We start from the raw sequence: 17,371 nt of genomic DNA on the forward strand, positions 1-17,371 counted from the left end.
GTGTGCTGGGATTTTGGGCCACCAGCAGGAGGGAGTGGCAGGTGCCAGAAAGAAGCAGAGTTACCTGTAGACACAAAAGCTTCTGGGACAGACCGAGTAGACCCTTGACTCGGAGACTCTGCAGGTGGCAGCATCCACAAGGGTACCTGTCAGACACGGGGGCAAGTGTCCTGCCAACTCCGTTCGGTGCCTTGGAAGGGACACAAGGTGAAAGGCTAGGGGTGTGTGTGTTAGGGTTAGGAGACACAGAGTCTTCGTGAACTACAACTCACAACAAAATAAATGCCATCTCCCACTTGAGGAAGTTGATTACCAGGAAAGTCACAATAAGAAAATGAGGCTGGTTAACTTCAGAGATCTCCGGGTGTATTTGGTTGAATTGGGGGCTGCAAGGCTGCAATGGCAGAATTAAACGTCATAATGTGTGCGGCCCCTTCCCACAGGAAGTGGTGCATACGTGCTGTGGATATGGTCCTAAGTCACCACCACCGCCCTGGTGGGGGAGCAGCTATGGTAGTAATTTCAGTTGTTGCTGTAATTATCTTGAACAACATGGTAGGTCTTTGTCGAATGAGGTTTGACCTAGACATTCAACAAATGACATTTTATGTCTAGGGTGAGAAATACATTCTTCTGGAGATGCTAATGTTTGCTGGAGCAGAGCTGGGTGGCAGGAATCTTGATGTTGTGTCTATAGACACTCTCTAAGTATTATTTAAGCAGGCCCAGACCTTCTGCCCAGAAGACTCTCTACAGAGCATTTCATTAATTCCAAGAGTTCTGATGGGCTCTCCAAAGTCCAGACACCATGGCAGGGAATTTGGACCAAGAATATTCGGAAACTTCCGTCCGTTTCCTCCCTGGTAGATGTGAAGATGAAGACGGTTGAGAGACCCAGTTTCCCCAAGAATTATCCACACATCGACTCCAGGCAATCTGAGAAGGATAGGAATAAGATTCGACTCAGGTAGTGATGGTTTTAGGAGCCTGGAGTTTTACAGATCTCAAATTTTTCTTCTTCACGAGGAGGATCACTTTCTTCAGTGTCACTAGAAATTATTATTAATCCCTTTTGAAGAGGGCATTGCCATTCCCATGGTGGGAGATAGAGGGGATCCCAGTCTTGAAGTCTGAGGTGAGGAGGGGTGCAGGGAGATTAATGAGGCTTTGGGTAGATATCTGAGCAGGATCCACAACAGGAAGCAGACCTCCCATGGTCTGTGAGAACCTCCTGACAAGAGGCCGGGCTCCCTGGGGATGGCAGTCATGGTGGGGGGCCCCAAGGGATCAAACACAATTCGATCTGAAGCTTTCTAGTTTCCATTCTAATTGTATATGTGTGAGCTGGGTGGAGGGGACCCTTGGGGCGTTAAGAACACTGACCCTTAGCAGAGCCACCCAAGGCAGCTTCCTTGGGCATCTTCCCAGCAGTAGAATATTGGCTGTTGGTGGTAGAAGACCAAGAACTGAGATCCACACTGTGCTTCTGGCTTTCGGTTTTGATTTCCCTTCAACGGATTTGCCCATTCTTCCAGCCTGCTCTGCTAACGACTCCTTCCTAGTTCAGGAGGTGGTAATTCACCAGCCAGAGGAGGCATGCATTCATTCACTCAGTGATGGGTAAATAGTACATAACTTTTTAAATGCACAATTAAGCAGGTAAAAAAAGAAGGGAAATTTCCACCATTACAGATAAGAAAAAAAAAAAAGGAAGTGAAAACAGAGTGTTACACGTATAAATTGATATTACTGGTGCCCTGAGGAGAAAATACTATACTAGATGATTTTTATGAGCTCAGCATTTAGTTCCTCTGGAACTCAGAAGCAAAACCCTGTGTCTGCAAATGATAGAAGGTTGAAACCAAGACACAAAATCTGGACCATCAGAAGACTTTCTTTTTAAGAAAAGAGTGGCCTGGTAGGGAAAAACGTTCATCCACCAGCACAGAGATGACAAGTAACCTTGTCTTTCTATGAACTCTGGGGGAAATAGAGTTTCTCCTGAGATATCAGAACCCCAGGACTGTGCCACTCCTGTGGGTGGGCCCCAGGAAGCCCCAGATAAGGAATTGTCGTAAAAACTGGTCCTGGGCCAGTGACATCCCCAGGACTTAGAAGTAGCACATACAGAGTGGCTTTTGAGAGACACAGACAGAAGCATAGGTCATGAAACTCACCATGGACAGGACTTGTCTCCATCAACAGTCACAAACCCCAGCAAATCATGATGAACAAGATTCAAAATATGTAAGAAATGCAGGCTTAAACACCTAAAACTTCTGGCAGAAGAACTACCCAAGAAATACAATAAATTAAATGTATTTGAAATATTTTAAAGTTGTTAAAATAAAAATAATAAAATAATAAAATGAAGTGTTACATCCATCACAGTAAATGCTATAAATAACAAAGAAGGAAATTTGAAATGGAATCATAATAATTTTTTGAGCATTTAGTGTGTGCCACATACACCTTGAAGCATTTTACTTTTTTTCAGATGTGCTAAACCTTTTTTAAAATTTTATTTACATTCAATTAATTAGCATAGAGTGTATTATTAGTTTCAGAGATAGAGTTCAGTGATGCACCAGCTGATCTTGAAGCACTTTAAACAAATTATTTTACATGATGAACAAGACAGCATAATATATTAGATACAATTGTTATCCCAGTTTTAAGCATGAAGAAACACACAGAAATTAACCAATTCCATCAAAACTGCAGATTTAGTTAATGGCAGAACACACGTGTAAATCCAGAAAAAAGTTCAAGCTTCTGGTCCCCTGGGGCTCCCACTTCATTCCTGGAGTCCTGCCTGAGGTCCAAACACTTCACAGTGGCAGATAAAACATAAAATTTAAAAATCTACATTTGTCCTAAGAAAGAAGAAGGTAAATATATCCATGGGCCAGAAACAGAAACATAAGAGAGAAAGCAGTTGAGGAGGGGAGAGCCAGTGAGGGTGCCGGAGGAAGAGCATCCCAGGACGGGAGAGCACGGATGCAGAGCTCCTGAAGCGGGCCGGCCGCAGGGCATGCAGGAAAAACACCGGGAGGATGTGGCTGGAGCCAATCCAGCGATGGGAAAAGTCGTCCTGCACAGATGTTCAAACGGTGGTAGTGTCAAGCAGAAGTATTAAACAGGAAGTTTTTATTTGGATGAGATAAGGTAGCACGGAATTACAAGAAAAAAGAACAGACTACTTGATAAACAGCAGTCGATAACTTATGTCGGTCTGAGAAAAACACTTCAATCTCTATCTCACATAAATTTTTTTATTCCAAAAAGTAAAGTCATAATATAAATATAAAATTCCAAAACAGGAGAAGTCAGATTCTCACCTCACACCAAACGCACATAGGATATCCTGTGTGAATACACACCCAGATCATGAGAGCATTATAAGAACGTGCAAGAACATTTTTAGAACAGAATCACATGGAGGGAATGTGAGGGAAGTTTCTGGAATGAGGGAGAAATTTTATATCCCAACAAGAGTTTGGGTTACTTGGGTGTGTGTATTTGTCGGACCAGTGGAACTGAACACCTAAATTATGCACACCTCACTGGGTATAAATTATGAGTTCCTACAAAAGCTGTAAGAAGAAGGTGAATGAACACTGAGAAAATGCCCAAAGGGCCAGCACAGGAAACGGGGAAGAACTACAAATGAACAGTCAATTTATGGGAAAAATGCTCAACTGCACGAGTCGTTGTAACATTTTTAATTGAAATAACAATGACACTTTTTTCTCACAGACGGTGCTCTCATGTGTCGTTGGTAATGTGTTCACTGGTACAGGAGAGCCGTTCAAGAGTATTCAGCAGAAACACAGAATGTGCGTGACCTAAAATGCCCGAGTCCCTGCTTTACAAATTATTCCTTCAGATGGATTAGAGGGAACACAGAAATACGTTTGTGTGAGGACATTTTAGCATTTTTTTAGTAATAGAAAATTTTTGGAATCCACTTAATGTGCATCAGCGATTGAATAGGATTCTCAGGGTTTACTTATGGTTTTTACTACAGTTTTATTTAAAATAAAAGACTCCTTAATAATGGTAAAAAAAATAAAAGATTAAAATATATTATGATTATTTTTTAATTAACAATGCTAAGTTTTTTGTTTATTTGTTAATATTTTATTTGTTTGATAGAGAGAGACACAGCGAGAGAGGAAACACAAGCAGGGGGAGTGGGAGAGGGAGAAGCAGGCTTCCCGCTGAGCAGGGAGACCCAGGCAGGGCTTGATTCCAGGCCCCTGGGATCATAACTGAAGCTGAAGGCAGACGCTTAACAACTGAGCCACCCAGGCACCCCATCAATGCTCAGTTATTAAACAAAGGGGCACCACTTGTGGTGTTAGATGTAGGGAAGTTTCCAACATTTTATAATATATATGTCTAAATTGTTTTAATTTGTAAGAGTTGGCGTATAATTAATTGTTTTAAGATAAAAACATGGACTCCAAATTGTATTGTTACATTTTTTTGAAGTTCATGAATAAAAGAAGAAAAATTATATTCATAAGCTTCTAGAGGTGCAGCAAATACAGAACTTTGGGTGTGGTGACACAAAGATTTATGTCATGATAGATATGGAGGCATCTAGATGAGTCTGTGCATACAAAACATGTCACTGAAATTGAATGTACCCTAGTCACTGTGGGGAATGATAGCGCGACTCCACGTGCACCGGGTCACGTATTTCATGCAGAAACAGGAAGGGCCACGTACGTGTCGGGTTGTTCTGGAGTTCAGCACAGAGGGCATCTGCACTTGGACAAGAGGATGGCCCTCACCTCCGCACAGCTGCCTGCAGAATTGTTGACCCCATGTCCATGCACCCCGAGTGCGCTTCACTGTGCCTCCACCCCAAGGTCCCCCACCCTGTTTCCTCTTATAGAATGAAGTTAGAGCACAATCTGACCTGTGCCTAAAAGAACCAGTAGGAGGGAGGCCCCACCCCTGCATTCATGTTGGTTCTTTTGGGTGGTTTCTTCGGGGCTCTTAGCCGGATGCAGGAATAGTCTCTGGTGGGGGTGGGGGTGGGGGGAAGCACCTAAACGAGAAGTCCTGGAAAGCTGACTACCCCAGGATCTCTGAAGAACGTATCACTTCTGAGGCTTGGGGTCATGGCTGGTTTCCAAAGAGCAGAATCTTCCAGGACGTTACATGGCGTCTTCATAGTCCACATCCACAGGGCTTGCCTTCTTCAGCTTAAAATAGATGGCTGAGGCATCCTAAAAGCAAAGGCACATGGATAGGCCCAGAGCAGGGAAGACACGTGGATCTCTTCCCCAGCCACCCTGGATGCGTCCCATCATGGCATGCCACACAGCCCAGAAAGTAGAGCCTCTTGGAAGACTGACCATAGGTGAGCATTTTCAAAGGCCTGTGTCCCACAGGGGGGCTGCAGAGGTGTTCCTGATGAGCCATAAGCTCACCCAAACGTGCAAACTCCCGTTCTAATGGGCCCCCATTAGGCAGTTCCACAGGCTATCCTTTTTTCTTAAGGATGTCAGAGTTTTGTACTCATTAACTACATTAAACTAAACACAAATTCTGTCCTGAGACCTCCGGCTACTACCCCCCTCCATACTAGACAAACGTACAAAGCACCTACAATCCTTGCACCCATGCAGAGCTGGAATTCCTGTAATTTTCTGAAAGTATCTTTGTATTACCAGTGATCGCCTGGATTGTTCAAGGTTTACAAATTACTGAGTTGACACAAATCGCTATTAGTTTAGCTTTGTTCAATATTAATTTAGTTGTCCACAGATTGTGTGGTTAACCTCACAGTACAAAGCGGTGTGTGTGTGTGTGCGTGCGCGTTTGTGTGTGTGTGGTTCAACAATATTTCAGGATAAAGATTTTACAGGAATAGAATTTTTAAACTTGCCGTGTGCTACACTGTACCTACAGATATCATGTGTCGTTGCTAAAGGAAACATCTGTGCAAGGCCCCCACATTCCCTTGCATGGTGAGGCTTTATTGTTACGACCAAATGTTTTTCCTGCTGTGTGGCAAGATAAGGGAAGAGATAGACCCTGAGAACCTTTTGTTTTTCCTAAGTGGCCATAGTTTTAAGAGTTTCAGAACCAGTCACTAGAAGAAAGAAAGAAGAGCAGGAAAGGACAGTAAGTCTTCTAACTCACCTGGTCTGCGGTATGTGTCCTTTGGGGGTCTACTGTGGAACAAAAGATGTGTGCTGTAAGATTTCACTTCTACTTAAAGTCCTTCCCTAAAGTCATGCTAATAAAGGCTTCTTCTCCTCCTATCTACTTCCCATGTATTGACTTCTGTCAGTAATTTCAGTCTTGCTTTTTTGTCTCTTACAAACATGATTTCCTTGCTGTACGGAGGACAATGGGCAGCCTAGAGGTGGATATGTAAGAAGTCCCTCCGGACATTTACACTCTTCACATTTCTGGACCCTTGAGGTATGGATGGGACAACAGCAGGAAGTGGGGCCACACAAGGAGGGCAGGCAGACACCACCACCCCAACCTTCCTCTGACCAGGCTGTGCTGTGCTAGCACCAGAACTGGACTCTCCTGGGGGTGGGTCCCAGACCCAAGGCCAGTGCTCAGGAAGGTAGACCAAAGCCCACAGAAAACTCCAAGGCAGAGCAGCAGTGAAGAAGAATACTTCCATATGCTGTTTGCAGCCACTGATTATCCACCTGGTTCCAGAAAAGATAAAAGTCGGAGACACATTCACTCCCTCACATCTCACCTGCTGCTTGCCGCTCTTGCTGCCTATGGTACACCAAAGAGTAGACCTCGTCCCCGCTTACGACATTCACTGAAGAGAAGAAAGGAGGCATAGTGACACAGTCCTTTCTTCCTACCACTTACCTCATTCCGTGCCTACCATCTGTCACCATGAAGACAGATGTGCTGTCTGCTGGGGGTGCTGGGGCACAGCGGGCACTGGGTGGGCTAGCAGACTCCACCCCTTCCCTGGCCCCCTCTAGCTGCTTGGGCCAGAACCTTTGGGAAACCTCACCATTTTCGTATACAAACTGTTCCTGCAGTGGGGCAGCTGAGTTGATGTAGTTGGACACCTGTGACACGGGGCTGGGAGGGCTCCTGCAGACACAGAAACACAAGATAACTCTGTGGGAAAGCATCCCAGATACCCCAGATGTTACTGTCCAGGGTTGTGAGCAAGACATTGAAGGAGAGAAGCCTGTGAGCAAGGGTCCTGAGCAGAATACTGACTTCCGGGAAGATCTGCAGTGAGCTCCACTGTGTGGTACAAACTCTGTACCTGGGCTGAGCAAGTCACGGCAGAGCGGCCATGGAGTGCACAGCCCATGGGCGCAGGTCCTTACATAATGGGCTCAGTGCGGTGTCGCCCACACCTAGAATAGGGCCCCTCCCATCACAAGCGCTCAGTGAATACTAAGTGAGAATATTGATGCCCCCCCAATGGAGAACAGGTTGTTAGGCAGAACAAGCAGCTTGAGGAAGGGAGAGAAGAAAATGAACTTGCATGTACAGGGCTCTGTACCCCTGGAAGTCCGCTACTCTGATTTGGGAAAATAATCTGATTTTTGTTGGCATAAACAACAACATGGTACCAAAATATGTCAACTAAACTTTGATGTTTTAAAAATATTTTCCTCCTCTAAACTAAAGAACTTTGCCAGCAAGTTTTTGAGATGGTTATCACTCTCTGGCCTGAATAACAGAAATGTGCTTGTATCTTAATGCCTTTGAGATACTTTCAGGATCTCGGGATCGTGTTTTCCTGCCTCATCAGAACGACTCACAAACGCTCAGGTATTGGTTAATTGATTGTATAAATCAATTCACTGGTGAATGTGTGAAATGGGTCAGTTTAGTGAGGGAGGTAAATCAGGAAGAATGACAGAAGAAGGATTTGAATTAATTAGTCCATGTACAAATGAGGAGGAGGAGTGAACAGACCCTGTTAGCAGTGGGAGAACTCCAGATAATAAAATACACAACAAGCACATGAGAGACGACAACTCGAAACGGGGAAGGTGGGTTTTCCTGCATTATCAGCACACGCAGAGGGAGCAGAGCCTCACCTGCACTGGTCCTCAGCCGGTCGTCTTCCTACAAGTCAAGCAGATGAGCAAACACGTCAAAAGGGAATCAGATGCCCTTGTGCGGGGGCTGCTCCCCAGGCCTGTCACCGCGTGCCAGAGGGCGTCCTGGCTGTCGTCTACTCGGATCCTTTACTCACAGGTGAAGACACTCAGTGCAGAGCAGTTGGCGAGCTTCCAGACGGTTCACACGGCAAGGACCTGAGCCCGAGCCTCTGAACCCGAACACCTATTATCTTTTCTGCTTTGGGTTTTGACAACACACCACCTACTCTTGTCACGACAAGAGCCCTCAGAAGCACCACAGGCACAGCCACATTACAGGTGAGGTGAGGGGCCCCAAGAGGCAGGACAAGTTTAGAATTTCAGTGAGAATCTCACATGGTCTCCATCTTGCTCAGGGGAGAACAGGAGTCCAGGATTAAACACCCGAATAAATATGTAATTACCAACTGCGAGCCAGGGCGAAGCTAAACAACTTAGGGCTCCAAGGAAAGAATAAAATGAGAGAATTGTAGGCTATGTGGCTGGCTGAAGCCTCTGGGGGAAAAAGACAGTTAGGCTGAGAAGTAGGAGAGATCCTGCCATGAGCAGACAAGCAGGTGCATAGATGAGCGTTCCAGAAAGCGGGAAGAGCTCGTGACGGTGCTCCGGGGGGATGAGAACAGAGGCACTGAGTTTAACTGGGGGGTAGTCGGCAGAGCTGGAATTGCTAACTGTGTTTCTCTTCTAGTAGCTGACCTGTTGTTTTTAATAGAGTCAAAATTTTGGGTGAAAATTAGATCCTGGAAGCACCGGACATCAGTTGAGCCCCGACTGATCACACACGGGGGTTGGGGGACTCGACCACAGACTCAGGTACCGCTCCTGGGCTGGGGGTTGGGAGCAGATCTGCAGGCTGGGGGCTGGCAGGACTTATCCCTCCCCCACAGAATTCCTGTCTGTCCCCAGTCCCACCTATTTCTGGAAAACAAAGGTCCCAGTAACAAAATACCATTATCTATAAATACTAACCCATTCTTTTCTTGAGCCAGCAGCAGAGCGATAAGGCCATAATGGTGGGACCAAGGGTGCCAAGCAGCCCCTCCAGGACTCCCGAGGCGAGAAGTTCCTTTCTGTCCTCCGTAGGCACTGAGGGGAGAGGTCTGCCTGTGAGCCAGCCTGCAGCAGGGCTGGCCTTGGGAGAGCAGACGTCTCGGGGGTGGGCTGAGGCCAAGGTCTGCTCTTCCTGGGTGAGGGCAGGGGTAGTGGGACTGACTTATGTGATTTGCAGCTCATCACCCTCATGGCAGGAGGGAGGCACAGCATTCACGTCCTCTGTGCCCCTCAGACACATCTCCCGGGGCAGCACCACCCTCAGACGCTCCATTGTAGGTAACACAGCACCAGAAATGCTGTGAGGTACATAAAACTCTCCAGGATACCACAGAGGGACATTGGGCAAGACAGTTCAATGACCTGAGCCATACCTGTGACGCTGAGCATCACTGCCTCGCTGCGCTGGGCCCCCAGGCCGTTGTCGGCCTCACAGGAGTAGTTTCCAGAACGTTCTGCAGTCAGAGAGAGGTTGAAGGATGCTCCTCCTCCAGAGGGGGCCGAGCTGCTCCCCAGGATGACGTCCTCGAGGTAAAACCGGTACCGGATCGGGGGAGAGCCGCTCTGGGCCTCACAGTGAAGCTCCACCACGTCCCCAGGGAAGGCCTGGGCCCCTGGCGCCCTGAGGGTGAGGACGGGGCGGGACACTGGACCTGAGGGAGACAGGGGGTTGGAGAGGGTCTCCATACCGTGACAGACTCGTAATCCCTGCCCACAGAGGCTCAGCCCCGTTGGTCATCCGCACGGTGCCCCGGGGAACGTGGAGCCCAGTGAGTGGGGTGCTGGCGGGACAGAAGCTTCTGGAACTTACTTCTGACAGTGACGCTCACCAGCTCGCTGATGCTGGGGCGGTAGCCGTTGTCGGCCGTGCAGTAGTATTTCTCTGTGTCACTGTCGGTCACTGCCGGGATCTCGAACTTGGCGCTAAGTGAGCTCTGGGTCTTCGTTTCCAGGTTCAAACCCAGGGCCCCTTTGTACCAGGAGAAGGTGATGTTTCCTGTGCCCTGGGTGGCCAAGCAGATGAGAACCAGCTTCTTTCCCTTCTGCACTTGTCCCCCTGGAGGCTGTGTCTCCAAGCTCACATTCCAGACGGGGACTCCTACACAAACACAAGGAGACACCGGGGATGTGACAGTCCCGAAAGCACAGGCCTTGGGTCAAGTCAATAATTGATGCTGTTCCGTGGTGGTGGGTGGTATTCTGGTGGGGGGGGGGGGGTTTGCTGCTGGCTGGGGGCGGCCTCGGTCAGGTGGACAGTGTGGGGGTGAGAAGGCCATACTGTTACATGGTAGCTGCAGCGCCCCTCCCTTCCCGGGGCAGTGGGGGTCCCAGGGCCCTGGCCTCTCCAGCCCACGCTCTGCAGGGCATGGGACTATGGCGGCCACAGGACAGATGGCCGATCGAGCCATCTGCTTGATCCGACTGCTTCACTTCTCAGACTCAGTCTCCTGTCCGTACAATGGGTGCGGGGTGGGGGGGGCGTGGTACTAGCTATCTCCTACAGCTGGGACGGTCCCATGACCTAGTGCACGTGGGGCCTGGAGCCGGGCCGGCCGCCCGGTGGTTCTTAGCTCCTGTCTGGCCTCACCAGTGTTGAGTTTTGAGCGAGGGTGGGGAAGCCAACCTTCTGGAGGTATTCCACATCCTCTTCCCGGCACCATGGACGCATCGTTGTCTGAGAATGGGGGAGGACGTTAGCGCGCCCCCCGGAACATGGAGTGACACGGGTCGGTCACAGAACGCCCCCTTCTCCTCCTTTCTTTCAAAACCAAGCCCCAGCTTCGCCTCCCATAGCCTCGGGCCCAAAGCGGGCCCTTACTGTGCGGGTCTGAGTTCTCCCTTCTCTGTAGCTCCCGTGACTCCCCACCACGGCCACGCGCGTCCCCCCTGGGGAGGGTGCCGCCAGGGGTCGGGATTTTGCAGTGATTTGCTCCCGTTCTCCAGCACAGGGAGGATGCCGTGAGGGTCTCCTAAGTACTCTCCCGGGCACTTGAGCAGGGTTAGGGAGAATAGGAGCAGAGCCCTTACGGACTCTGAGAAGGAGAGAAGCTCCAACATGTCTCCACCAGTTCCTTCCCCCCAAGGGAGAGCAGCCTCGGGCCCCTGGCCCTGTGTTAGTCCCCCGTGCAGGCCCCGGGCTCACCTTGCACCTGTATCTGGATCCCGAGGCTCCGAGTGACTCTGATCGTCGAGGTCTTTGCTTCACACCAGTAGGAGCCCGAGTCTTTCCTTGACACGGTGGGGAGCTGGAGCTCTGGGGAGTGGCTGCAGCCCTGCCCCAGGGCCTGGTTCTCTCTGAAGAAGCAGAACTGGACTGGGGCACCCAGCTTCTGAGAAGTGGCCTGCATCTCACAGGTCAGGGTCATCGAGTCCCCTTCCTTGGGCCGAGAGGGCCTGGCTGTCAGAAGCAGCGCTAGAGAGAGGGACGAAAGACAAATCCCAGGGCAATGGGCTTCAGAGTTCCTGCCAGAGGCACACTGAGCACTCAGTGTCTGGGACAGGGCGAGCTGGGTGCAGAGACCGCCCCCCACTCCAGCATGGCCTGATCCTGTGCCATGTCTCCACCCCCCACAAGGCAACCTCTACCTCCCGCTTGGTTCCCACTCTTTGACATTTCCGTCCACAAACTAAAAACACCTTTTCTGGACACAGGGCAGGGTGCCAACCACTGTTACCGGAAATGGTGAAGCCTGAGGTTTCAGGAAAAGTGAGTGTGTTTCATTCACTCTTGTCGTAAACCATGTCGGTTATCCTCTTCTGCTCACTCTCTCTGGCATCCCAGAGCCACACACTGTCTTTCAAGGACAGAATGTGACATGGGACGATCGGCCAGTCAGGGAAAGATTAGAGGAATTTAATGTCTTCTTTACTGAACCTCTCCTGCCCGTTACTGCTGCTCCCAACGGAAGGAACAGGTGTACGCTTGCCTGGAAATGCCACCCGCACACGCGCAGCTCCCCTACTCTGGGACTCTGTGCAAACCTCGTGTGAACCACGGCCGTCAGGGGCAGTTTCATTCCATACCCTGAGTCCCAGGGATGTCTCCCTTTTTGGCCATGGGGGCTCTTCTATGGATGCACTACAGATGGGCAAAGCTGGGTCCTGCCTCCCCTCCTCTCCGTCTGCCTGGCCGCAGCGCCCGGCAAGACGTTGGATCCCGGAGGATACCAGCTTTCGAAGTATGTGTTTACCCAGCATCAGAGCCTCTGCTCAGATAAAAATGCCGAGTGTTCTGGATCCCGAGAGGGGGCTGCTGCTGCCACACCTGTCAGCCTCAAGCCTTGTTACTGGGATGCTTTACCCTGGGACTTTGTAAACTCTATTCCAATGTTGGTACCAGAAGGCTCGCTCCGGGGCCTGGAATTCGTGGCAGGGGTGGTCTTCTCTCCTGGGAATCCTGCAGTCCCCAGAGCACTGAGGACAGAGAAAGGAATAAAAAAGGCATCTTGGCACCCATTCCCCACTCTTCTGAATGGGGCTGGTGGCGTGGAGGGGACACCGGACAGGGGAGTTTGCAAGGCCTGGAGCTTGGTCTTGTAGCTCCGAGCTTGTTTCAGAGAATTTTCAGACTCCCGGGCAAACCTGGCAAGTTCCTGGTAGCGGAAGCTTTGTTTCTTCTGGATGTGGATTTGGATCTGCGCTTGGGCTCGGATAGGGCGCTCAAGGGGTAGAAGCAGGATCAGGCACACAGTGTGTCAGCATTAACCCACGGCCCGAGTTCCACTTGGACGAACTTTGGGAGAGCATCCCAGAAGCCTGTGCTGGCCCCGAGTATTTGTGCGGAGCCGTGCTCCCAGCCGTGTGCGCGGCCTCTGTTCTTCATGGGGCAGGAAGCTCCTTGAGCCCCGCGGGTAGTGTTTTCTGCGTAAGACAGCGGTTCTGATGTATCCTGGGTTGAAATGCGCCTCAGTGGAAGGTTCCTTCTGGGAGGACGCTTCCTCCGCTCTTCATCTGGTAGAAGCAAGACCTCGAATGAGGGTCAGAGCGATGGGTTTGTGCCAACCAGAGTGAGAGAAGTCGCACGGGTAACAGCTGTGGCCACAGAGCAGGGCTAGAAATGGGAGGGGGACAGAGAGCTACTTGGCTTTCCTGTGGTCCGGGGACCGACTGTCACGTTCTCTATGGATGTGTGATGGTGGCGTCTCCTCCGTCGCTCCTGGGGGAGCACCTCATGGGGAAGACACGAAGGCCTTGCCACCCCCAAGTCTGGGAGGACGAGTCTTCTAACGTCCGTCTTCCACACTCCGTGACTTCCTGTGAAACAGCATCTCCCTTCCCGAGCTGCGACTTCCGCCAGAAAGGACTGTGCTTTCAAGAAGACCTGCTCCCCCAGCTGAGCGGCCCCGTGTCAGGTGCAGAAACCGACCTGAACACAAGCAGCCTGGTCCCCTGGGAGCTGCTGCCGTGGCAGACCTCAGCGGCTGTCACCGGATGGCAGACAGCACGCACGGGCTGCCGCACGGATTGGGCCGTGGAGAGGAAAAGGAGGTCCGACTCACCTTCACCGGCGGGTTCGCAGGGGGCAGCTGGGAGGGAATTCAGGAGAGGTCAGTACCGGTGCGGATTCCAAACAGGCAGCCCCTGCAGCCTGGCTGACCGTCCCCAGCGCGGTTCTCCACGTGCCCTCCCGCAGCCCTCTCCCTCCCTCCTCCTCCCCCTCCTCCCCCCTCCCTTCTCTTCTACTGCCTCCCCCCTCCTCTACCTCCTCCCTTCTCCATCCTCCTCCCCTCCTTCTCCTCTCTCCCTCCGCCCTTTCCCCTTCCTCCCTCCCTCCCCTTCTCCCTCCTCCTCCACATCCTCCCTCTTCCCTCTCTCCCTCTTCACCCCTGCCCACTACTCTCCTCCCTCCATCCTTCTTTACCTCCGTTCCGTCTCCTGAATACCCCATCTCCACACAGTTCCTTTTGTGATCAGGAACTCCTTCCCCATCACTGCTCCTACCCGTGGTTAGGGTGGTGCCTTCATTCCGTGGCCCCTTCAAGCCCTGAACTCTCATCCCTCCTCTCAAATGTCCAGGTGACCCCAGCCCAGGCTGGCCAACCGCAGTCACAGCAGCCAGGCTCCTGCTCTCGACGCCCTTCATTCACCAACGCCCCGGTGGAAGAGGTCCACAGAAAGAATTCGGATTTCTCCCAAGATTCTCCCATACCTCAAGGGTCTGACTGTAGGATTGCAGCATAATGTTCAAGAGCAGAACATTCTGGGGAGATGCAGGCTCTGCAGCCCCAAGACAGAGCCCTGAAGCCTGCCTCTTCCCTTTACAAGCTGTGCTACCCCAGGGACAACGCTTCACCTCTCTGTGCTCTGCTTTCCTTTTCTGTGAAACGCAGGTACTCATAGACCTCCCTCAGAGTTTCTGCAAGGATTAAATAAGTTCACGTCCATAAAATGCTTAGAATAGTGCTTGGGATTTATTTAACATTCAGCAAACGTGACTCATTATTAGTACCTATTTGAGCCCACGTTTAGTCGGGCTTGTGTAGCTGCCGTTGGAGCTGAAAAGCTGGTGTGACTAATGCGCGCCTCAGGTAGGAGAATGAAATCGATGGGGCTAGTGTGAAAATCACATTTTTTATCCGTCCGTACTACAAACGGTTTCAAGCTCTTATGGCGGCGTGCCGGGGCCTATGCACGGACTGGGGTTGCAAGAGCTGGTGCAAAACAGCAGGCTCTGCTGACCGGGAATTTAGGGAGAGAGAGCCAATGGAAAAATCAGCATAGAGCCTGACTTGAGAGAATGATCAGTGTTACAGCAGGGATGAGGCTGAGACAGAAGTCCGAGGGTCTTAGGATGGTCTAGACTCTTTGGACAGCTGTCAACTGAGTAGAAAACAGAATGAAAGTAGACAGCTGCCTTCTGAGTGTTTGGGGATGAGCACCCCCCACAGAGAACTAGCCAATGCAAAGGACGTGAGAAGGAATGAGCTTGTGGTGGGGTGGGGAAGAGAAGGTGGTGCCCTTGGAGCTGACAGAGGGGCAGCGATGGGCACTGGTGTGGTGGAGATGGTCAGAGTCAGTCACGGAGGGCTCCCTGGACTTGGCACCAGGTCTGGATTTCATTCCAGGTATGATGGGGAGCTGTGGACAGTTCTGACTCCACTTACGTTTTTAAAATCACTCTTATCCTGGGAGAAGGGCAGACCACCGTCATGCAGGAGAAGCAGGGAGGACACTAGGGGCAGTTTAGTCTGGAAGACAGGACACCAGCTCGGGCTAGGCAGGGCCACCGTGAAGGGCCAGAGTCCAGTATAAATGTGAAAGTAGAATCAAGACTTACTTATGGATTGGAGGTCAAGCGTAGAGGAGAGAGAGGAATGAGTGTAAGTCCTAGATTCTTGGTCGCAGCCGCTGCAAGAGTGGAAGAGACATCCGCGAGCATGGCGCGGTCACCCGGAGAAGCAGGGAAGTTGGGGGAACTCACGGGACATCAGGACACGCGTTTGGCCGCGTGGAGTGTAACAGCTGAGTGGCTGCTGAATGCATGCAAAGCGCTCAGAGGAGCGACCGGAGCTGGGGACGTAAGCTTGAGTTTAAGGTCAGAGCAGCACAGGAAGTGTCTGAACCGGGCGGGGACGTGCACATGGGTGGGGCGTGAGGTCTGGCACCAGCCTTGGACAACTCCAACCTCTGGTGGTCGGGAAGCAACAGGTGTTGAGTTAGAAAGAAACCCAGTAGCCTGTATTGTTCCAGAAGCTGAGGGAAAAGGTGCTTCCAGAAGATGGAGTGAAGGACCACCTGGGAGAGTCCAAGTGAAAGGAAGCTGAAAACAGAGCCCTGGTTAGGGTGACAGGGAAGGGGTTGGTGGTCCCAGCAGGGGCAGGGGTGGGGACGAAAGGTGGACAGCCATGGCCGAAGGTGAGAAGGACCCGTTAGCACCGAGAACCAACCAGTGGTCGCCAGGGCTTAGGAACCAGGAGGGTGTGACCCCGAAGGGATGGAGGCCAGGAGGGGGTGTTTGAGGAGATGGAAATGTTCTGCATCTTGATGGTGTGGGAGCTCACATGACTGCAAATCCTTCCGGAAAATCAGAGCTGCTGTATCATAAAAGTGAAAGTTAATGTGATATAAGTTAAAAATGAGTTTAAAACAGGAAGGGCGGGAGGCGATGAGGCAAGCCCAGCAGCTCTCTGGAAATTTTGTGAAAGGGAGCAGAACACGGTCACGGCACATTTCCATCGTCTTAGGGGAAAAGACACGGTAGCGTGATTGTGTATTTACCGGACTAACCCAGGATGAAGAAATGTGGTGATGGCACAGGGAAGGTTCTGAGAAAGCGAGAGCATTAGGGCACCCAGTGCATAAGGGAGGAGTCCCGTCCCGCATGGGAGGAGGGACGGTGTTGTCCTGACCGGGGACAAATGGCAGGGGTCGGCAGGTTCACAAACATGGCCGTAGAAAGGTGAGGACATTGTCTTCTGATGGCTTTCATTTCCTCAGTGACATGTAGCAGGATTATAAACTGAGAGTAAGAAGGAGTTTGAGGAGACAGAGAAGGTGGGAGATAGTGGTCTGAGTGGCCCGAGTGGGAGGCACCGAGTGGGAAGGTGTGGGAGGGTCTCCAGCCCTGCAGGGGCCATCAGAGATGTGTGCCCCACGTTTAAATGGATGTGAGTCAACAGGATGGTGCCTTTTGTGTGAAGTCACATGCAGCTGCTTGGGCACTGGTGTGCAGCACACGGAGAAGCGTGCTGACGGAGGGTGTAGACAGGGGAGTGTTGGGCCAGCCCCAGCATCTGAGCTGAGAGGCGGGGGGCGCGGAGGACAGGAACAGACAGTGAAAAACCCCAATCCATGGGGTTGAGAAGGAAAGTTGCAAATGCCATGTGGTCATAGGGTGGGGTAGGGGTGGGGTGCCAAAAATAGTGATTTGAAAGCAAGCGGTTGTTGGTGATGATACATTCTAGGTAGGGATGAGGGTCCAAGGATAGAAGACAAAGGAAAGGATGTTGACAGTGAGGACAAGGGACAAAGAGCCCAGTTTGTTGTGTGAACCACCCCTGTAGCTATCCACAACACTGAGAACAGAGACACAGTCACATCGGAAGGAAGAACAGACACTCAACACTTCTCATGAGATAAAAAGTGAATTGATAGTTTTCTTCAAAGGCCTGGCTTTCCAATCTTTCCCACCTGCTGCCCGACTCTGATCCCCAGGTTGGAGGCCGAGGTCCTGGCCTCCGTGGGTGCAGGCG

At 51.0% G+C, this 17,371-nt stretch overlaps 1 protein-coding gene across 1 annotated transcript; it reads right to left on the reverse strand.

Moving 5' to 3' along the window:
- Positions 1–4,153: 4,153 nt before the first annotated feature.
- On the reverse strand, positions 4,154–14,067 carry LOC308355582 (Fc receptor-like protein 1; the record flags this gene model as incomplete). The annotated part of the gene is given in 12 exon segments (XM_080823900.1): positions 4,154–5,243; positions 6,163–6,194; positions 6,743–6,811; positions 7,016–7,097; positions 9,097–9,215; positions 9,554–9,832; positions 9,991–10,278; positions 10,804–10,854; positions 11,323–11,761; positions 12,644–12,838; positions 13,679–13,705; positions 14,041–14,067. Coding segments are annotated over 12 exon segments (1,680 nt in total). The 3' UTR covers positions 4,154–5,171.
- Between the last annotated feature and the right edge of the window lie 3,304 nt (positions 14,068–17,371).

This window comes from Martes martes (assembly GCF_963455335.1).
Source record: "Martes martes genome assembly, chromosome: 15".
Lineage (NCBI taxonomy): Eukaryota > Metazoa > Chordata > Mammalia > Carnivora > Mustelidae > Martes > Martes martes.